This window comes from Chelonia mydas, chromosome 1, assembly GCF_015237465.2.
Source record: "Chelonia mydas isolate rCheMyd1 chromosome 1, rCheMyd1.pri.v2, whole genome shotgun sequence".
Taxonomy (NCBI): Eukaryota; Metazoa; Chordata; order Testudines; family Cheloniidae; genus Chelonia; species Chelonia mydas.
Window position 1 is genome coordinate 342,495,615 of NC_057849.1, and position 22,304 is coordinate 342,517,918.

At 50.5% G+C, this 22,304-nt stretch overlaps 1 protein-coding gene across 4 annotated transcripts in view; it reads right to left on the reverse strand.

Annotated features, from left to right (window-relative positions):
- Nucleotides 1-13,830: 13,830 nt before the first annotated feature.
- The window catches only part of NRF1 (nuclear respiratory factor 1), a 105,614-nt gene continuing 97,140 nt past the window's right edge, over nucleotides 13,831-22,304 (reverse strand). For all 4 annotated transcript variants that reach the window (XM_037889414.2, XM_037889416.1, XM_037889415.2 and 1 more), the window contains one exon: nucleotides 13,831-15,805. In XM_037889414.2, coding sequence (XP_037745342.1) covers nucleotides 15,642-15,805 — 164 coding nt within the window. In that variant the 3' untranslated portion in view covers nucleotides 13,831-15,641. The remainder of the gene's footprint in view (nucleotides 15,806-22,304) is intronic.

The following is a 22,304-nucleotide window of genomic DNA, read 5'->3' on the forward strand; positions in this document are numbered from 1 at the left end:
AACAGACCTAGGCCCAGCCTTGATCCTTAGGACAATGCAGCTCACAGGGGAAGAAAGTCCAGGGAAAAACCCTCTTCTCTGAGCTGATCTTTCCTGAGAGGAGAGAAAATGTATGCAGAGCTGCTATTTCGGTGCGGAGGCTCGTTCGGCGTCCCGTGAGCAGAGCGTTGCTGCCGTGTGGTGGATCGTGGTTCTCGCTAAGGGAGATGGAGTCTGCTCCCAGCTCCACCGTTGGCCGGATAGACGCTCTTCAGCGCAAGGCCTGTCGCTCACTATGGCTTCGTACAGCGCCAAGTGCTACGGCGGCCGTGAGGTCTCTAGACACTACTGAGATGTACCAGTGGCAAAGGCATGGGCTTCTTTTCAGAATGAATTACATTTCTGGAGGTAATTCCTCCACCCCACCCCCCAGGCACTTGCACTTTGCAAAGGCCTTTCAGCGGGGGCCTCAAAGTGCTCTGAGGCTTCATGGACGGCACCTCGGGGGGGGGGGGGGGCGCGCACCATGGCAGCTATTGCACAACGTGCAGCAACGGTGCACAAATGAAGGAAAATATTATGGCGTGACCCTCCAAAATGGCCCCCAAAAAATCCTCCAGTGACCCACTCTATCCCACAATCCTTTGCAGCGGCAAAGAATTATGCTCGGACCCATGGCAGAGCCAGCCATGGAAGCTAGGTCGCTTGAGACCAGCAGCCTTTCTCTGAGCATGTGCTTCAGTGGTGACTTGCTCCTCTTCTGTATTCTCCAGCCAGGTGCCGCAGATCGCTGCCAGGCCTGAGGGGAGAGACTGCAGCAAAGAGCCACCTGGCTGAACAAACAGCCCCTGGGTGGTGCAGACAATAGCCCAGTGGTGTGCATCTGACTTAATGTATTTACAGACTCATTGTAGCTGCCAAATTATTTTTCAGCTGATAGGGGTTTTAACTATTCCTGCATCCACCCTGTGGAGGGGTTGTAGAGTTCTTGGTCATCCACTGTTCCTAGAGAGGAGCAGGATGTGTTGCAGCAGGGAGCTGAATAAATGTGGGAACTTGCTGGTTTAGGGGACAGAGTAGCAGCCGTGTTAGTCTGTATTCGCAAAAAGAAAAGGAGGACTTGTGGCACCTTAGAGACTAACCAATTTATTTGAGCATAAGATTTCGTGAGCTACAGCTCACTTCATCGGATGCATTCAGTGGAAAATAGGGGAGTTACCTGGTTGCTGCTTAAAGCATGGCTGTGTGTCTTTCCTCGCAGTACATGCGTGATTCCCTCTCCCTAAAGAAGGTGTAAAGGAGAGAAAAGAGCTCCCCCCCCCCCCCGCCCCCAGACTGTCAGCATGGAGAGTGGAAAATCCAGGAGGAGACCTGGGAAAGGAGGCAGAGGGTGGACTAGCCCACAACAAAACGCATTTAATAAAATAAACATTCTTGACATCTCTGCATGCTTTGGCACTATATTCGGTAAACTCTCCAGCAACAGGAGCAGCTGCGGCATCTTCATGTGGGCTAGGAGCAGCGCTCACACAAAAACAGCCGGAAGGTAGGGTGACCAGATGTCCCGATTTTATACGGACAGTCCCGATATTTGGGACTTCGTCTTATATAGGGGCCTGTTACCCCCCACTCCCATCCTGATTTTTCACACTTGCTGTCTGGTCACCCTACCAGAAGGAGACCAAAGACCTGTTGCATTCCGATTAAGATGCCTCACAGAAACCGAGAAGGGCTTTGTCTGGGTCCATCCACAACAGGGGATGGCTCACTTGATGATTACCTGTCCTGTTCATTCTCTCTGGGGCACCTGGCATTGGCCACTGTCAGAGGACAGGATACTAGGCTAGATGGACCTTTGGTCTGACCCAGTATGGCCGATCTTATGTTCTTAAAAAGAAAAGGAGGACTTGTGGCACCTTAGAGACTAACCAATTTATTTGAGCATGAGCTTTCGTGAGCTACAGCTCACTTCATCGGATGCATGCTGTGGAAATCGCACAAGACATTTTATACACAGACACCATGAAACAATGCCTCCTCCCACCCCACTCTCCTGCTGGTAATAGCTTATCTAAAGTGATCATCAAGTTGGGCCATTTCAAGCACAAATCCAGGTTTTCTCACCCTCCGCCCTCCCACAAACAAACTCACTCTCTTGCTGGTAATAGCCCATCCAAAGTGACCACTGTCTTCACACTGCATATGATAATCAAGGTGGGCCATTTCCTGCAGAAATCCATGTTCTCTCACCCCCTCATCCCCCTCCAAAAACCACACACACAAACTCACTCTCCTGCTGGGAGAGAGTGGTCAGTTTGGATGAGCTATTGCCAGCAGGAGAGTGAGTTTGTGTGTGGGGGGGGGGGGTGAGAAAACCTGGATTTGTGCTGGAAATGGCCCACCTTGATTATCATGCACATTGTAGGGGGAGTGGTCACTTCGGATGAGCTATTACCAGCAGGAGAGTGAGTTTGTGTGAGTATGGGGGTGGGGGAGTGAGAAAACCTGGATTTGTGCTGGAAATGGCCCACTTTGATTTTCATGCAGGTTGTAGGGAGAGTGGTCACTTTGGATAGGCTATTACCAGCAGGAGAGTGAGTTTGTGTGTGTGGTTTTTGGCGGGGGATGAGGGGGTGAGAGAACATGGATTTCTGCAGGAAATGGCCCACCTTGATTATCATATGCATTGTGAAGACAGTGGTCACTTTGGATGGGCTATTACCAGCAAGAGAGTGAGTTTGTTTGTGGGAGGGCGGAGGGTGAGAAAACCTGGATTTGTGCTTGAAATGGCCCAACTTGATGATCACTTTAGATAAGCTATTACCAGCAGGAGAGTGGGGTGGGAGGAGGCATTGTTTCATGGTGTCTGTGTATAAAATGTCTTGTGCGATTTCCACAGCATGCATCCGATGAAGTGAGCTGTAGCTCACGAAAGCTCATGCTCAAATAAATTGGTTAGTCTCTAAGGTGCCACAAGTCCTCCTTTTCTTTTTGCGAATACAGACTAACGCGGCTGCTACTCTGAAACTTATGTTCTTAAGTTCACTGATTTTGCAGAAGTCGCTCCACCTCCCTGTGCTCTGGCGTAATATGGATTCCTAGTGTGGTGTTCCCAATCAGTGTTCTGTGCACATGCTAGGAATGGTAGATTGAGGCCCACTATCAATATGAGGACTTCAGGAACTCCTTGCCTTGCAGATATTGACTTTAGTTTCTGGACGCCCTGTGCCAATGAAGTCTGTGTAAGTATAGCCAAGTCAATCGATCCGGAGAAGTATTGATTGTAATAATGTATGTGTGGCCTTTCCAGGCTATCCGGTGCCAAGGTCTGAATAATGCTTTGTAAAGAATAATGGTTCTGGCAATTGTGGGTGTGGGTTGTTTGTTTTTCCTTGTTACATATCTTGCAGCCCTCTACCAAGGGCTCAGTTTTTCTGCTCAGGCCAGGCCACTATATGGATTGCTGTGCGCATGCCCTGCATGTGTATCTACCTTGTGGATTTTGGGGAGCATCTCATTCTGCAGTACCATAGGGTGAGAATGCACCAAGCCTATCGGCCAACACCACTTCTGCCTGGACTATCGGCCGCGGAACTGCTGATGGGAGAACAACGAAGGACACCGTTACCGGTGGCACCAACACTGCTTAAACCTAAGGGGCCCATCCTGTGGGAATGTTGAAAACGAGATGCTGAAACAAAAAATTCAGCACCCACAAAACTTCACTGTTTGGCACAGAACGAAAGCGCTACCTGAACGAAGAGCAGGGAACAATGTTTGGCGCAAAAGCTCCCAGACACTTGGAACTGTTCAGACCTTAGCAGAAACTCCCAGACCCTACCTAGTGGAGACTCCAGCAGGACTTCTCCAGAGGACCTTCATCTTCAGTATTTCCCAATACAACAGCAAGACGATCTGGGAGTTGCAGGTACCCGGTCAGGCAATGAGCCCCCTCCACAAGGAACTCCATACGCAAACAGCAGAAGCGAGAGCATGGTCTGGTAGACTGGTCAGACCCCCCTCAAAGAACTGATCTTTAGAATACTGCTCAGGACTACTTAAATGCCATTGATAAGGGGACAGAGTAGTAAGTAGTTTTAGGGAATTAGAAATGTATTTTGAATTGTTGTTTGTATATTGTAACCTAAGAGCATCTCAATGCCAAAGGAAAGGGGGCTCCCTGATATTTGTAGAGAGTTTCAGCTGGCCTGACCAGTTCAGTGCACCCCAATTCAGTAATGTAGCTGATATGTATCATGTAAGGTATCCCTGGAAAACTAATAGCACACTGATCATTAATATTCTTGCTCGGTGTCTGTACAGTAAACACCCAAGGGCTCCATACAAATGTGAAGGAAATGTGGAACTAATATGTGTTTTACCCACAAGTCTGGGGAGCAGTTTCTCCCAGACAAAGGCCAAGCAAGTGCCTCCAGCCAGATGTCATCAGAGCCGATTGGCAATCACATGTCAAGTGGCCATTCATTTGCATCGGAGTGGGGGAGGGCAGGAAAAGATCAATTTGCATTGTAGCAAACACCCACGGGGAAGAAACCATCAGGGACCGTCCTTTTCCACCAGACTCCGTGTCTCCTTCCACACAGCTTGAATGAACGTTATTTTGTGGGGGTAACCATCAGCAGAATCTAGTCCAAAGGTTCACTGGACTATAAAAGAGAGGGGCACAGAACCCCAAGTTATCTATCACCTAACGAGACAAAGGAACTGCACACTTTGGACTTTGTGAGTGATCTTGACCAAAGGGGTGGGCAGCCATCTTGGCGGAAGAAAGGGTGGTAAGAATCTTACCTTGAACCAAAATGGTAGTTTTGTTAAGGCTTAAGTCATTTAGAAAGCCTACTTTTGCTTTTGTTTGGTTGTAGCCCTTTCTAACCTTAGTCCTGCTATGTGGTATAACTTAAAATCCTTTACTTAATAAACTTTTTTTGCTTTTCATCTAACCCAGGGGTAGTCACTTATTTTTTGTTGAGGTCCAAATTTCTCGGTCAAGGTGTAAAACAGATACCAGAGAAAATAATAATAATAAAAAACCATAATGGTAAGTAAATAAAAAGATTTCGGGATCTGGTCAAAAGCATCTGGCAGTCCGGATTTAGCCATCGCACCCAGCAGCAGCTGATTGGTAAGTGTGACCTGTTGCTACGGTAGCAGCTGGTCTTGCTCCCTGAGCCCGCCAGCCCCAGCCATGCGCCCAGTGGTAGGGTAAGGGGGGAACCCATATGTTCCAGGGGGGTCTCAGCACTGAGTAGGGAGTTGGAGCGTCTGTCCCTTGAGTTCGGTGCATCGGGATGGCAACAGTGTGTCCGACAGCGCCTTTGGGGCTCAGCCTCGCCAGTGCATTCTGGGAGTCCCCTCGCACCCCTCACTGCTGCAGGGGCTTTGGGGTAATTTCCAAAGGGATGCTGTGGGACCAGGCAGCCGGGTGCAGCATGTAGCTTCCCAGCATCGCCGGCAGAGCAAGAGCTGCAGACGGGACCGGCCTAGCCAGAGCTGAGCGCCTGCTCCAGGAGCTGTGGCCTAATGGTGGTGCTAACACCTGTGAGCCAGCGGGGCCGTCTGCCGGATGTTGCAAGGGCTCCGCCATGGGGTTTCTGTGGTACCTTTTCAGACAGGCCCCTTGATGTTCTCCAGGGGAAGCAGCTCAAGGAGTGGGGGAGCCTGGTGCGTTTTTTTTTTGGCGGGGTGGTGGTCCCTGATGGGGTTTGGGGGATGAGGAGAAGAGGCCTGCTATTTTATTGTAGCAGGACCTCGTTTAGATTTAAGCCACACCCTTGCACTTGCTGGTCTCGATCACATAATCTCTTCTGTTCTGGGGCATGTGTTGCTGAATGTCCCACCATCATAGATAGCTAAAGCCCCCCCTCCCCCGGGCACATACAGCTAATGTCTCCCTCCCCCGGGCATATATAGCTAATGCCCGCCCCGCCGCTGGGCATATATAGCTAATGTCCCTACTACCCCACCAGGAGCAGCAGACGTGCCCTAAAAGTAGGGGGCCCACAGACTTCCGAACCATGGCTATGCCCCCACCCCAGGCCGTGTTGCCCCCCCCCCCTCCCTTCCCGAGACCTCACCTTCACACTTCCCCTTCCCCCGGGGCCCTGCCTCTGCTCCACAAGACCCCCCCCCCCCCCCCGCCCCGCCCGACTTTCTCCTCTCCAGCCCCTCCCCTCATTGCTCGCTCTTCTGGCTGGTAAAAAGTGGGAGGCCCCCACCACCCCTGGGTTCTGGCACCCCTGCACCCCATGCCCTGTATAGGTAGCAAATGCCCCCTTGCCGCCAGCCTATATAGCTGTGGAAATGTCTCGTGTCGTCTGTGCTGTTTACTTTCTAAGACCTGGCCCGGTGGGCTGAACTTAGCAGCCATTTTGTTCTCAGACCGACTGCAGCCTGTTACCAAGGGGACTGGCCGGAGGGCCACACACTTGGGTTCCTTTTAGGTTTCTTTTTCTCTCACTATGAACGAAAAGTTGTTCCAGGGGGCTGCTCTCTGGCTGTGGCCACGTCTTTAGCTCTAAAGCCCCCACTGTCGGGTCAGCTCCCTCAGCACAAGAACTGTAGCAAGGACCCCTAAGAACTGGGGCACATAAGCCAGTTATGAGCCTGCCATGACCGCCTGATACCCAGCTCCAGTGGTAGCAGGTTCTCTTAGCTTGTGAGGTCCTGAGGCCAATCCCTGCTACCAGCCCATCCAGGGGTCATTATCCTAGCAATGCTGGGAGCGCTAAGATAGACAAGCTGCTCCCAGCGGTCTTACCACCATGGTCACCTCATCTAGCTGGTGGTAGGACCACCAGTGCTACCATGGCCACAGCTAGGGCCCACCAAATTCACGGCCACGGAAAAAAGCGTGAAATCTGGTTTTTCCTCCCCGCCCCGTGAAAGCTGGTCTTCTGTGTGCTTTTCCCCTATACTATATAGCTTTCACAGGGGAGATCAACAGTTCTCAAATGCGGGGGGGGGGGAATGGGGGCTCTGCCCAAAAGGGAGTTGCAGGGGGCGGGGGAGGAAGGTTATTTCAAGGGGGGGTGTCGTGGTTTGCCATCCTTACTGCCGCACTGTCTTCAGCAGTAGGGGCAGCTGGAGAGCGGTGGTGGTTGGCCAGGCACTCAGGGCTGAAAGCAGCTCCTCGCCAGCAGCAGGGCAGAAGTAAGGGTAGCAGTCGCCACCCTCCCTGCAATAACCTTGCGAGCTCCCAGAACCCCTTTTTTGGGTCAGGACCCCCTACAATTACAGCCCCATGAAATTTCAGATTTAAATAGCCGAAATCATGAACTTCATGATTTAAAAAAATCCTATGACTGTGAAATTGACCAAAATGGTAGGGCCCTGGACATGGCTGACCCTAATGTGGGGAACAAGTACAGGCAGCTCCCCGGTGCCTGGAGATCCCCCAGCTTCAGGGCCGATTTGGGGGTGCAACTGGCTCCTTGTTTCCCCAGCTGTGACACCAGGGATGCCTTTGCTTGAGCCCCTCACGCGCCGCGACAGCACCGGCTCCTCCTGAATGCCAGCCTGCTCCAGGCCAGTGTCTGGTTACACAGGGGGCTGGGCGGATGAATTATGCAGCAAAATCAGAGTGGGCGGGCAGAGGGCAAGCTGCAGCAACCGCTGTGGGAGTTACGTGAGACAAGAGGCGCCCTGTGGGAACGTGCCGCCCATTGCTCTGGGGAACAGGCATAAAGCCTCATTTTTCTTCTTAAGGAGATACTCTCCAGCACCCGGTGCTCGGCCCCATGAGCTCACAGCCGTTACAGCCCAAGGGCATGGCTCATAGGCCTTGGCGCTGCGGCCCAAGCTGTCGATGATGGCTGAGCACATCTATTCTCTTACTGCAGCTGGACCACCCTGTGTGGGAGCTGCAGCAGCTTTAAGCTATGCAGGGAGGGGCTGGGGAACCATACGTTTAAAGCCAAGGCTGCCCCCTTACAACGCAGCCTCGCCCCTGGCGCCGCACCCAGTCCTAGGTGCAGCCCAAGGCCCTAACGTACGGAGCGTGCAGCTGGCTAAGTCTGGGCTGGCTTAGGGCGCACACCAGTCCTGGAATGCTACGCCCCTTAGCAAGGCTCCAGCTTAGGGGAGGCATGAAAGAGCGACTATGCTCCGCAAAGAGTCTCTGGCTGGGCTGGGGCTGGGCACGGGCTATGAACCTGTGTAGAAATGACCAGCCGTGGGGCTTTCTTCCCACTCCCCTGGCATACAAGGCACTGGGCACTGCTAGCTTTCTGCAGGTCGCCCCTGCAATGAGGCAGTTGCTGTGTGGCAAATGAGTTTGGAGGCCATGAGGTTTCTGGTTGGTGGTGGCCTTACACGCGAGCAGGGGACAGGGGCGAGGGAAGCAGCTGTCGGGTTGAGGCGGGCTGGCATGGCACAAGGAGGCCACAAGCAGTAATAACTAGCTCTCTCCTGGTAGCACCCCCAGGCCCCAGTCGGGATTGGGCTGCACGTCAAAGCCCAACGGGACCATTCTGACCTTGTCCCTAAGAGAGGATTCCTGCACGGAGCCCAGGCCTTCTGTTCGCACTAGAGCAGCGCATTTGGACCGAGACGTCCCATCTTGATGTCAGGCCTGTGACTACAGGAGAACCCACCGCTGTTGGCCCAGTGGCTAATTACCCTCACCTAAAAACTGGCACCTTACTGCGAGCCTGAATTTGTCTAGCGGCCGCTGCTAGCCCTGGCGCTCATTTTGCAGTGGCTCCAGCCTAAGGAGCCCGCTGCGCCCAGAACGCTAGGTAGTCACAGGCCACCTGTTCACCAGCCCTGTGTTCAGCTAACTAGCCTGTGCCGGGGCCTGCACAGGAGGCTCTCGCTGCCTGGAAGGGCTTATAAGCTAAAGGAAAGAGGAGCGGCCTCAGCTCAATATCTGCCCAGCCAGGCTCAGCAGGCAGGGCTCGGAAGGGGACTCTGAAGGAGGAGAAGCCAATGGCTGCTTGTATTTGCTCAGGGAGCCTGTCCCCCCGGCAGATGGGGCGGCATGGGAGACAGGGCGAAGGGGGCTGATGTGGTCAGAGCCACAAGCCAGGCCTCCTTCAGGAGAGGGCACCCGCCGATGCTGGGGATGCTCCGAAGTCCCGGACTGAAGGTGTCCCCTGGTGTCTGCCTCTTCCCTCTCACCCCCACCCCCAGTTTCGCCTGGTGGGGTGGGCAGCCCTGCAGCCCCAACGCTGAGCGCTCCGTTGGGGCGAGCTGCCTGGGGTTGCAGAGGCTCACGCCATGTAATGCTCTTGTCACCCTCCCACCTCTGCCAGCCCCTGGTTGTCTGAGTGGCCTGGCACGGGGGGGAGTTAGGGCAGGGGGGTGATTTTGTGTGACAGGAGACGCGCTTGGCAGGAACGTTGGGATTCTTCGGTTCCCCCAGCTGTTGCTGCTGGAGTGTCCCTCCGTGGGAGAGGCCCAGAGCCAAGAGGCTATTAAAATCCCCCCATTGCTGTCGATGGTCACGCTCAGAAGCAGCCCAGGGCTGGGGTAGCAGGGCAGGGGGCAGAGCCGGCGCTAGGCATAAGCAGCCTAAGCAATTGCTTAGCACCCCGAGCAGCTCCAGGGTCCCACTGTATTAATTATTAGTACGTGTTATGTGGAGGGGGGAAATATTCCTTCTTAGGGCCCCCATCGGGCTCGCCCAGCACCGGCGGAGGGGAAGAGGCTGCGGGTCGGGATTGAGCAGCATCAGCAGAGCTGTGTGTGTGTGAACTTCCCCAGCACCTGGCTTTATGCAACGCTGTTACAGCCTCGCTTTTCCGGGCATGAGACCCTCAATCGCCCTCCCTTGCATTAGTGCCTCTCCTGCCTGGAGACTGTTTCCTCTTGCAGGACAGTCCCAGCGGTGGAGGACGGTGCTGGCCCGTTTCCCTTTGCAGCGTTACCTGACTGGTTCCCCTCCATTTCCAGGCTTGTCTCGTGGCTTCTTGCTGGCTCCATGCGTCCCGGAAGCAGCAGGGGGAGATTAAACATTCTGCTCCAGCATGCGTGAGCCAGGCCTCACGGGCGGCCCTGACCTTCTTCTTGAGACCCGATTAGAGAAGATTAAAGCTGCTGGGCCAGTCTCTGCTGGGCAGCTATGGAGAAGAGCGGCTCCTCTGTGCTGACAGCCCTCAGCAGGGAGCAGGCTTATGCTAGGCGGATGCTATCTACCACCCCCAAGAGCATCCAGACCTCCACTGAGCCCCTCGAGCCATGCAGGAGCCAACCTGCTGCGTCAAATAACCCATCCCTGCTCCCCAAACCACTAGGAAGGCCCCCGCTCTGTGGGAGGGTTTTGCTGCTCAGTCTAGCGAGAGGCATGTGAGCCTTGGTGCCGGAGCTGCTCTGGCTTAGTGGCCTGGTCACTGCTCAGCCGGCCAGCACCCCACCAAACCGCCCCGCCCCCCTCAGCTGGCCAGCACCCCACCAAACCCTTCCCCTGCTTAGGTTGGTGGTCGTGATTTCGCGTCTTACAAGATCAATGCAGCTTAATGCATGAGGAACCTGCTAAAAACACTGATCTCCAGGCACTGCCCACTTAAACCAAGACCTGGAGGAAGAGCATGCACCCGAAAGCAACAGAGCAACATGCCCAGAGCGCTCTCCTGCACCCTGAACCCCTCATTTCTGGCCCCAGCCAGAACCCGCACCCCCAGCGCAGAGCCCAGCCCCCCCACCCCCCTGCAACCCAACCCCCTGCCCCACCCCAGAGCCCAAACCCCTCATCCCCAGCCCCACACTCAGCCAGAGTCCTCACTCTCCTCCTGCACCCCGACCGCCGCCCAGTGAAAGTGAGTGAGGGTGGGGGAGAGGGGATGGAGTGAGAAGGGGTGGGGCAGGGGTGTTTGGTTTTGTGCAATTAGAAAGTTGGCAACCCTAACTTCAGCTGTGACCTTAACCTTCCCGTGCACCTGCACAATGGGGCTCAACGTATAGCCCCCCACCCTCCACCCCAAACGCTTGGTAGCGCAGAAGGTGCTGGAGAAGATCTAGGCAGCCTGGTGACCTTGTCACTCTGTCACTCAGGCTGAATGTGCAGCTCGTTAACTAAATTTTTAAAATAGCGCAGCCCAAACCCTGATTAACCAAAGCAAGTGGCATGAGTGGGCCCGACTGGGAATTCAACAGCATGTGACCCATGGACTCCCTAGGGGTCCGGCAGAGTATTTATGTCCCCTAAGCTAGGCCTAGCTATAAATCAATTTTCTAGCAGTTGTCACTGACCCTGCAGTGGATTCAGCCGCCCACCGCAACATCCAGATGGCACAGAGCGATGTGGCTTTATCTGCAGGAAAACACAGGGCCCAGGTCTCCGTTCCCAGCAGCTCTCCGCTGAGGTGGCATCATGGAGTTACTCCTGCTTTGCACTGGGATGAGGCCCACGAAATCCAGGCGAGAACACAGGCTCATTAAGTGGTCGAGCATCTCACATTTCTGTCTCATCTTGCAGCCAAGGTGCCCGAGGCACTGAACAGCATCCCCTCCTCTGGCCCTGGAGCGGGACGTAGATGCCGGTCAACGAAGCAGAGCAACACAACAGCTGGGCAGGCCTTCGCCATCGCGCTGCTCTGGTTTAATGTAGGTAACTTGGTGCAGTTCGCAGACAGGCGCTCCAGCACCACGGTCCATGTAGGCCGCTTATCCAGGCCTGACCTGACCCTGCTTAGCTTAATGAAGCCAACAGGATCACACCCACAGCTGCTAAGACAGCAGACAACACTTGATGGGGCAGGAACAGTCGTGGGCTTAGGCGTGTTTGACTTATTGCTCTGCAATGTCCTTGCGCACAGCCCACTACGCTCCGTTCCACTGTCCCCATCGCTGGCAAAGAAGTCACTGGGTGACCGTGAACAGGGCTCTGCGAATGCTGCAGCCAGAGGTGACAGGGAGCCGCTGAGCCCAGTTCAGGTTACAGGGACCAGTTCAGTCTGCTCTCAAATAGTGCAGTTCCAAGCAGGAGGGAGAGCTAACGCACAAGTACTGAGTACACATGTGTACACACGTGAGAGGGGAAGCACATGGGTTACACTGGTTTTCCTCCTTTTGATCTGATGATAAAATGTAGCAAGCCAGGATCCCAGCCAGAAGCTGAGCTGCAACAGAGCCCATCTCGCCCCTTCTTTCTCCTGCACCCCAAAACCCACTCCTCAGGTCCTGTCACCTCAGCCTCCAGGGAGAACCCATTTGCCCCACTCCAACCAGTGCGACTTGCTCAGACGAGATGATGCCCTTTCTCACAGTGCATAGCCCTGCTGTTTCTTCCCCATTCCCCAGGACCACTAAGGCTGCTTGCCAGCTGTAAAGAACGTTAAATTCTGTGTAGAGAAGAGCTAGCCCTTGTTATCCTATAGCTGCATTATCCTATGAGCACCTATCTCTGGGGTAGAACTTGGCAGTTCTTCAACATTACAGAAGAGTTTTGGACAGAAAGGGAAGAATACCACCTGAAATAAAACTACGGGAGGGAATTTACAGAAGCAGAAAGGAATAGTCTAGGGTTATGAATATGCCCAAAACATCAGGGCTAACAGTGACCAGAAGTGGTCAGAACCTTGCTTTAACATCCTCTCTGCCAGTTCAGCACCACAAATGCCATGCTGGGGTATTGGATCGTCAACAGCCCAAAGGAAAGTGTGTCACTTGCTGAATGACCAGGGCCGCTTTGGTTTTCCCTAGGAGCCTCTCATCCCAATACTGACCAGAGTGGACTCTCCTGAGCATGGGGGATATGACAAAATCACAGGCCAAGACAGCATGGCTGGATCCGTTGAAAGATTTAGCAAATATTTTGGCAATAGGACATAGACAAGGCAATTCAGTGGCCTAAGCCCTCAGTATATTTAGATTGGAAGTGCTTCGGGGCAGGGGCTGTCTCTCACTATGTGTTTATACTGAGCCTAGAACAATGAGGCTCCGATCTCTACATGTTACTGTAATACAAATACATTAATACTTTTACAAACAATATTCAAATAAAGCTTCCTGGACCACGTTTCTGGGTTGAGTCAGTGTGCAAGTTATTTTCCCCTCCCCTTCTTAATCATTTCTGATCAAGCTCACATTTAAAACACGAATAGGAATCTATTTCATGCTATATATTTTTTTGAGCATCTAAAGAATTTGCACATTTAGTCTGAATCAAGTACCACAACTGAGACGGCAGATCAAATCTGGGTAGGAAACACGTAATGATTCCAACTGGAATTTGGCCAAGACAAAAGCACTAATTGATACTTAGCACTTATTTTCATCGGCGAGTACATTATAAATATTAACTAACTAATCACTAGGGCCAACTCCATGATCTTGCAAAAAAGTGCTGTGGGATCTTTAACGATCAGGCAGGATCAGGGCCTTGGGTTTAATGTGTCCTCCAAAAAGTGCCCCTCAGCCAAGGCCCTAGCATGACACTGAACAACAAAGAAGAATGTCACCTTTCAAGTTCCCAACATCATTTCCGTAGGCTAGCGCATGGGTCTAGAACCTGAAGGGGACTATGAACGAAAAAGTGAGACCCATTTGCCTAAATTCATTGTTCAAGCTGAGTGATGTGCAAAGAGAGTAAACAAGTGAGTTTTAAAAAATGTTCACTTAATAATCTAAGGCCTGGATCATGCAGACTCTTATGGCCACACACAGCTTTACTCAGTTGAATAGTTTTATTGGAGTCAATGGGATTACGCACTTGAGTCAAGTTACTCAGGTGTGTGTAGATGTCTGCAGGGAAAGGCCCTAAGATATTAGCAACACGTAAGCAACAACAAAAAAAGTTACTATACGTTTACCACCTGATAGTCTCCCTTTTAAAAACATCTTCCCTCCATTTATCAAAACTATGCAAAGACCTACAAACTGAGAGACTCCGGGTGCAGACACATTTGTAACAATTTATTGAATGAGGCAATAATAGACAGAATGGGAAAACAACAGGTATTCCATGCTCTGCTACTTGACTGTTTGGTTTTTTTTCCTTTTTCTGGGGAGAATGTCTTAGACTGTAAGAACGTTATTTCATCGCCAAAGAAACACTGACTTTAAAGCCACTGGACATCTTCACAACGACAATAAAAAATAATAATAGTTAAAAAAAATAAATCGGAAAAGCAGGGCTGTTTCTACGGAAATGTTTCCCTCCCCTCCTTAAAGTACAGAAAAACATATACAAAGAACATTTGATATTTTCATATAAAACAAGTAAATACAAGAATCTGAAAACTTTCTCGAAGGTGGAGCAAGACGTGGAGAATTTTGTTAAATGGCCACTTAAAATAAAAAAAATTAAATACCATGCACAATTGCACACACCGAAGGCGGGTGTGGCTAAAAGGAGGGAGGAGCTTGCCTGGGGGAGGGGCAGTGTTTGTTGTTTTTGGGAAGCAAAGGTTTGGCCCATTGGAAAGTCAAAGTAAAATCAGCCACTGAAAACACACCAGGCGTTCTTCTGTCTAGAGGTTTTCACATGAAGTAGATTAAAAAACTAGCAGCAGCCAAGCCGTGCTGGAGATGCACATACAGCAGAAACAGGTGCGTGACCTGGGGAACGCGAACTGGGGCAGGGGGCTATGGGAGGAGTCGGTTTGACCCTCATATTTATTGAACAAGGAAATACTGTGGGGATTGGATATTCTAGGATGGGTAGAGGCTGTGATAGGGGACGTCTGTTTCATACAGTCCTATCACAGCTCTGATAATACCAGTGACAGACATAGCTCAGGTGAACTCAATGTACCTCTCAGCAACGGGGCTGAATAAGATTCAGGTATAAAACGAGTCCTGGGGAGACGCAGGGGAAGGAAGAATTTGCCCTAGTCAATAACTCCTCACTTTCTTAACAGCCTTCCCCTTCCTCAGCACCCCAGCCAAAGCCCCCCAAGAGAGTCGCCATTGCAGTCTAAATTTACAAACATGAAAGAATAAAGAGAAAGGTCTAAAATGTCAGCTCCATTTCCATAGCAGAGAAGATAAGGGCAGGTCTTGAGCGTGGATTACAGGAGAGCAAGGCAGGGGCATGGGTGGAACTCTCCATGGAAACTTCAACTTAAGAACTTCAACGGCAGAGTTTTCCTCTCTTACGGGGACTGCAGGGTAATCAATTGCTGTCCTCTGAGGAGCTTTATCCCTTCGAAAAGCTACTGCTGCCCCTACACAATCATGCCTGCGCTTCCCCGAGGAGAGACTTTTTCCAAACGCGCTCTCTCGCTCTCTTTTGAAACCTAATTCTCAAAGTGACGGGGCAGAGGGGCCGACCCCGGGAGCCACCACAGAACTCACTGCCGGTTTAGCGGGCAGCAGCGCTGTTGGAACGGTCTCCAGTCAAGGGCACAGCCGCTTCCTACAGGGGGTGGCAATCTTCCCATCTTGCCCTGATTCTAAGAAGAGAGATTTCATGCGGGGGTTTGGGGGGGGTGTGTGTGTGTGTTTTGATTTAAATCTCCTCAGAATGAAAGTCCATTACAAATTGGCTTTCCACTCCCACAAGATCAGCGCGGCACTATAAAAATGCACTTAACACATCCTCTGCTATTTTGTTTTTCCTTTTAAAAAAAGGTTAACGAAACCTTTGCTTCCAAAGCGGAGAGACTCAATGCCACCTGATTGCATCTCTGAAGAGGCGTAAAAAAATTATTCACATAAGAGACGAGGAAAAACATCATCATGATCCTCCCGGGGCAGCGGCATCACTGTTCCAAGGTCACAACCTCCACTGCCTGACCATCCATGGTGACGGCACTGTCTGCTATCCTCGTAGTAACGGGAGCCATGGCGACCTGAACGGGACCATTCCCCTGGGCAAGGCTGGTTACCACCGTCTGGTACATGCTGACGGGGATCTGGACGAGCCCTGCGGAGACAAAAGTAGGCGATGGGATTTGCAGATAGTTCAGTCATTTCAACTGGACAAATCAAAGGACTCAAGCATGTTTTGATACATCTTTTATCATGCGTGTGTTGCTATTATTTACATAGCTCCAAATCAGAATCATACAGTTTAAGGCCAGAAGGGACCAGATCATTTGGTGAGATCTCTTGGCTATCACAGGCCAGCAGCACCACCCAGCACCCACACACTAACCCCAAAATTAGATCAAAGTATTACAGCCCACAGGAGACTAAACTACTGTGTGCCACAGGCAGAGAACAGGAAGGACCGAGGTGCACCAGTGCCCACGGCCCCTGCAATGGCAGAAATACCCTGATGATCCTGGCATGTGACCCACGCTCCAAGCCACAGAGGAAGGTAAAACTCACACCTGGTCACTGCCAATCTGACCTGGAGGGAAATTCCTTCCTGACCCCGACATATGGTGATCAGTGAGACCCTGGGTACATGAGCAAGAACCAGGTGGCTAAGAATGTCAGAGAGAGACTGCTTGGTGCCACCTCAGAGCATTGACCCTCCCTGTGCAGTGTCCCATCTCCAGCCATGCACACCCCTGCTGCTTCAGAGGAAGGAGACAAAAAGACAAAACAAAAAAACCCACCCAACCACAGAATATATGCGGGGAGGGGAGGAAAGAGATCCCTTCCTCACCCCACAGGTGACCAGATGAGCTCTAGGAACATAAAAGACATACACTGGAAGGGACCCCACGGGCTGCTGAGCCCTGCCCCCAACTATCATAAGCAATCCTGTCATACAATCCCACTCATAAATTTGTCCAGCTCTCTCTCAAAACAAATTGTTTCTCCCACAATTCCTATTGGGAGGTTGTTCTAAAACCTCATTCCTCTGATGATTAGAAACCTTCTTCTAATTTCTGGCCTGAGTCTGTTCATGGCCAATTTATGCCCATTTGTTTTGGTGCCAACCACTGTCCTTTAGCTTAACTAGCGCTTCACCCTCCCTGGTGTTTAACTCCTAACAAATTTGGAGCGAGTATTCAGATCCCCTCTCAGCCTTCGTTTTGCTAGGCTAAATAAGCCATGCTCTTCCAGTTTCTTCTCTTAAGATAGGCCCTTCCTTCTCCTGATCGTGTTAGTAGCTCTTTGCTGTGCCGGTTCCAGTTTGAATTCATCTTTCTTGAATATGGGGTACAGAACTGTACACATATTCCAGAGGAGGTATTCCAATGGGTACATGGTGGCATACACGGCGAGAAGGTGTGGCCATGAAACAAAGGCTCTAAGGGCCCACAGTGCTACAATGCAAGAAAGGTGGGTGATTGGAGTTGGAATGCATTGAAGAACAGGCTGGTTTCAAGACGCACGGGAGCTCTGTGTATACTGACTGGGAGGCTGGTTCACACATCAGTATGCAAAGGATAAAAGCAAGAGTAAGTGATGGGGACCTAGGAATTGGACAGGAGCAGGGACTGGCCAGAGCAAGAGTGGAAGGGACATATTAGAGAAGGGAAAGTGGAAGTGGGGGCCCTGGAGGGGAAGAGGGGAAGGCTAGTATAGGATTCAGGAAGGGATGGGGAGACCCGTTTAGAGCAGCTGGAAAGTGACTTTGGCAGTAACCAAACACCTTGTCATTGTTAAACCCAAACCAATTTTAAACAGTGCAATTTATTTCCCAGTTGAGGCTGTGTGTTAACTGCCTGCATTTCGCTCAGCTGAGAAAATGAGACCGGGCTGGTCAGTTTCTCCCCTGAGTCTCTCACTTTAGTACAAGGATTCCAGGCTGCTTGTAAATTCTCCAGCCCCACCCAGCCACAAGAGCAAAGCTGTTTTCATTCAGATGTTAAGGAACACGTTCATGGAAAAAAAAAAATCTGTTATCTGTGTTGTGTCCCAAGCTGCCTCATGGATCAGACTGGACAAGGTTCCTAGTACTGAATTTGGACTTAACATGAGCGAAGGCGAGAAGAGAGAGGAACATTCTGGATTAAAGCTGGAAAAGGTCACAGAAATCAGCCAGTAACTCAGTTTGTGGACACATCTTTGTGCCCGTGCAGCATGAATTCAGCTCTCTTATCCATATGCATTACGATACAGTCTTCAATTACATAATCATGTACTATTTTTTCCACGGGACTCCTGCTTCCGTCAGTGAATGGATAGTTATTCAACATCCCTTTTATCTTCCACATTCAGTGTGTTGCCTGAGGTTTTGTTTAAGGCACGCCATTCAAACCCTGCTCTGAATACAAAATTATTCATCTACTCATGGCGTTTCTATGGCACTTTCACCATGATGGCTGAGTGCCTCTCGCACATTAATGAGGTATGTGTGGTAAGGTGGTGGTATCCCCATTTCACAGATGTGAAACAGAATGATTAAGGCCAAAATTATCAAAGGTCGCCCCTATTTTGGGTCTCTGACTTTAGATGTCTCGGGCCTGATTTTTCAGAATAATTAGCAATTTTATATTTCTATCTTAAAAGCACAGCTCGCTTCAATCAACTTCAATAGCAGGTGTGTGTACACAGCATCTCTCTAAATCTGGCTCCCAGGGTCTCACATTGGGCACTCAGAAAACGAGGCACACGCAATTAGTGGCTGCTTTATGACAAGTTTTGTTTAAGTGATTTGCCCAGGAACTGTGCAGCAGAGGCCCGGAGAGAGTCCAGTTCTCTAGGGGCAACCATCAACTGCCTTCACCATGAGACCATCCTTTCTCTTCCTGCAGTCCCCTGCTTCATTCACTACACACCTTCCAACTTCCACAAAGGCAGGAGTCTTACAGACAACAACCTGATTCACTATACAACCATCATTCGTTCCCAGAGCACCAGTCAGCCTGCCCCTTTATCCCTAGAACTGCCACCAGCCTCTCTGAAATAAACCTAATTTCTTCCTATCAGCTTTTCTTCTTTTAGCTATCGACTCCTGCTCTCATGATCATTTACACTGCTACGGTTTAAGGTCCAATTATGTGTCCGTAAAGCTTCACGCTCACTTCTGGTGCTATCGGAATAATCCTGTGATGTGGTATGACAAATTCAGTTTAGTTTACTGTTCGGGCAATAACAAAATGTATTAAGGCCCCAGAGGTTTCTGTACAGTTTGGGCAATTAAGCGATGTACAATAATTGCAACAAAGGTGCAGCCTCTTGCCTTCCAGTAACACTGTGGTACGTGCATTTGGACGCAGGGCAGAGCAAGGGAAGGCTGTAGCAATTTTGGCTAGACTATGGAATCCTAGAAATTAGCAAAGGAAATGACTTATTAGATCATCTAGTCGATGCCCCTGGCTAGTGCAGAATTGTCCCTTACCCAGATCAAGTTCAAATCATTCTGGATAGCTGGATCTTTGATCCAGGTTTTCCAGACAGAGGAGTCTACTGTCAAACCACTATCCTGTTTGGGCAATTTGACTCAGATTTCACTAGCCGAGGTCAGGACCCCTATCCCCAGAGGACACTATTTAATGACAGGAGGCAGCAGAATGTGTTTCCGTGTCCTCGGGTCACTTTTTGTGCAGACAGAAAAGCTTGTGTCTTAATCATGCTGGCCAGGAGGGTGCCCCAGAGTTTGAGAGGGCACAGAGTTCAGTAATACTTTGCACTGCGCTAGCCCCTTTCATCTGCAGATCTCAACACATACTGCAAACAATTAAGACTCACAAACCCCCTAGGAAGTAGGTATTCGTCTGTCACTTTACAGATGATAGAAAGATCCAGAGGGGTTAAGTACCTGCCCCAAGGTCACACAGCGAGTCACTGGCAGGATCTGGAATAGAGAGAAGAGACCTGCTTCCCAGAGCCCTACTGTAACCAACAGCACCACCCCGTAAAAAAAAAAAAAAAAAAGTCTTAGATGGACTAGTCAAGAAAACCTTGCAGACTTCAGTTTGTAGAGGAGGCAGACAGCAACCCGGAAGTTTGGCCTTAGGCCAGCATGGAACCCGAGCACCTACCAGACACACAAGAAGCTGGCAGATCTCCACTCCAGGCAGCTAGACTTACTGGTCCTAAAAGTTCTCATTGTGCCACACTGGCCGAATGGGTCTCCTGGCCTACTTAGGAGTGACATTCCAAAGACTCCACACAATGCAAGGGACTGACTCTCTCTTATTGGCCAGGGAACACGCAAGGTTACAAAGCTTGACCCCCCTGTGACGTACAAAGGGGAGCATCGGCGCACACTAGGATCCAGCCGTTGCCGGCCAGAGAAAGGGTCTTTACTGAGAGGAAGAGACTGAATGAGCTCAGTCTCTCTGGGAAGGATGGATTCCTGGTATCAGGGGTGTAGTCAAGCCCAGCCCCGCCTCCGACACAGCAATACCTTAGAGCAGGGAATTATCCATGAGAGAGAGGCGCCCTTCTATGTGGGATTAAACTAAATCGCCACAGCCTCTGAGGTAGAAGCCTTTTTGACAGTAGTGGCAGCAAACCAAGGAAGGAGACAGGCGATGGCTGTAAAGTCTGCTGTGCATTAAAGCAGAGATGATCACCCTTGGGAGAGATACGATTAAACGGCAGATACACCGTAATCAGGTCTAGGATTGTCCCTGCACTGCACCTGCTAAGACCTGGACCCTGATTAGCCCTAATCTAGCTGGCACATGTTAATCTAAAGCATGGGTTTGGGATCCTTTCAATTGTATTAAATAGGCAATCCCTTACACAAAACTTTTGGGGCTATGCAAATACAAGTATCTGCAAAGAGGGAACAATTCCTTGAAGGAGATATGGCTATTACTGAGAGAGACAGCAGGCAGAAATCATCATACGGCTTCTTGCCAACAGATGAGCGGGATACGGCAGGGTTCCATGGCGCAATGCCACACTTCAGCTGCGCACACAGTTCAGATCTGCTCCTGCCAGGTGAAGGCCCATAAACAAACATTATTAATAATGCAGCCAACCCGCACAGACAACAGAAGGTTTTCAAAGTAATGGAGTGCAGAGATGGAGCAGGGACATACATTCACTTCTCTTTGTGAAGGGATTTTCTTCCTGAAACCATACCTCACCCACCACTACTCACTAACAACATGGCCTCCAGCCATTCTGCTTCCCTCCTTCAAATCCTCATTCAAGACCCACTTCTGTCATGTTACCTATGTTATTTGTGTTGGGATAGGGCCCGAAGGCCCCAGTCTTGATCAGGATCCCATCTTGCTGGGGACTAAACATAATGAGTGTGTTCCTGCCCCAACAAACTTAAGTCTAAATGACAAGCAGATGCAACACACGGGTAACAAATGAACAGGAAGAAGAGGAATGGTTATAAGATCCATGTACGCAGGCCAGCTGTGTGCACAGCTAGTCGGCTTAGAGACAAACTTTTAAAAATAAATGATAAAAGCTAAACCAATAAATCAAATCTGAATCAGCTGTCCCCCCATCTTGCCACTTGCAGCTACCTGTGCCTATCACTGTGAAAGTGGGTCTTGAAGGACAGGAGAGTGGCTTTATGGAATAGTTCAGAGGGGACTTTCTAAGGGGCAGGCTGGAAACAAGCCCAAAGGAGCCTGTGGAAGATGCAGAAAAAGGCCAGCGTCACTGGCAGGGGAATGGGGTTCTGCGACAGGACACTAGAGTAGATAAGCAGGAAGGAACAGAGCTGTGTAGGGCCTTACAAGTAGGAACAAGAGCCTTGAATCTGATGTAGTGAAGGAACAGGAGCTGGTTAGAGGGATACAAAGGAGGGCTAGATACTGACAATGCCAGGCCAGACAAATCATCTTAGTAACTCTATTTTGTATGGACTAAAGGAGAAGGAAGTTGCAATATTCAAAGATGATGCTCAGGCTACAGGCCTGAGTGACAGGGAGGATGGTTGTGTTCTCAGCCATTACCTCCAGCAGGAAGGTGCTGGGTGGGCAGGGTGATGAGGAAGTCACCTTTGGCTATGTTGAGTTTAAGTGAAATCAATGAAATCAGCCCACTGCTAATGGCGAGACTGAAGGGCCATAGGGGAGCTGCTGTATTTATTTTTACACAAAAGTGGACTGCTTTACCCCTTTCTCTGTTGCTGGTCTCTGATTATGAGCTCTCTTGGGCAAGAATGGAGTCTTCCTGTGCGTATGGACAGTGTCAAGCACTTTGTGGGCACTGCTGGAATACATAATACATCGTCACCAAGATTACAGCCCATATTCAGTCCTGAAGTATGCTGGTGCAATTCCCATCTCTTTCAGGGTGAGATATACTTGCTTATTCCCCAGAGGTCTCAGTAGGGAATGTTCCATCGTGATCAGAGTAGAAGACAAGCTGGCACTAAAGACAGAACAGGGCCACACACCTGTAAAGAGCGATCAGCTGTGATGACCTGCACAGGATGTGCCATATTTGTCTTTCTCCCAGAGGACAGAAGCGACTTCGTCTGTACACAGTGAAAGCTGGCCTCCATATTTGAAGAGGTTAAAAGGACTAGAGACCCAAGTATAAACCCTGCATTGCATCAAAGAAAATGAAGACTTTCTGGGTAGAAGTCAGCGTTTGGTACT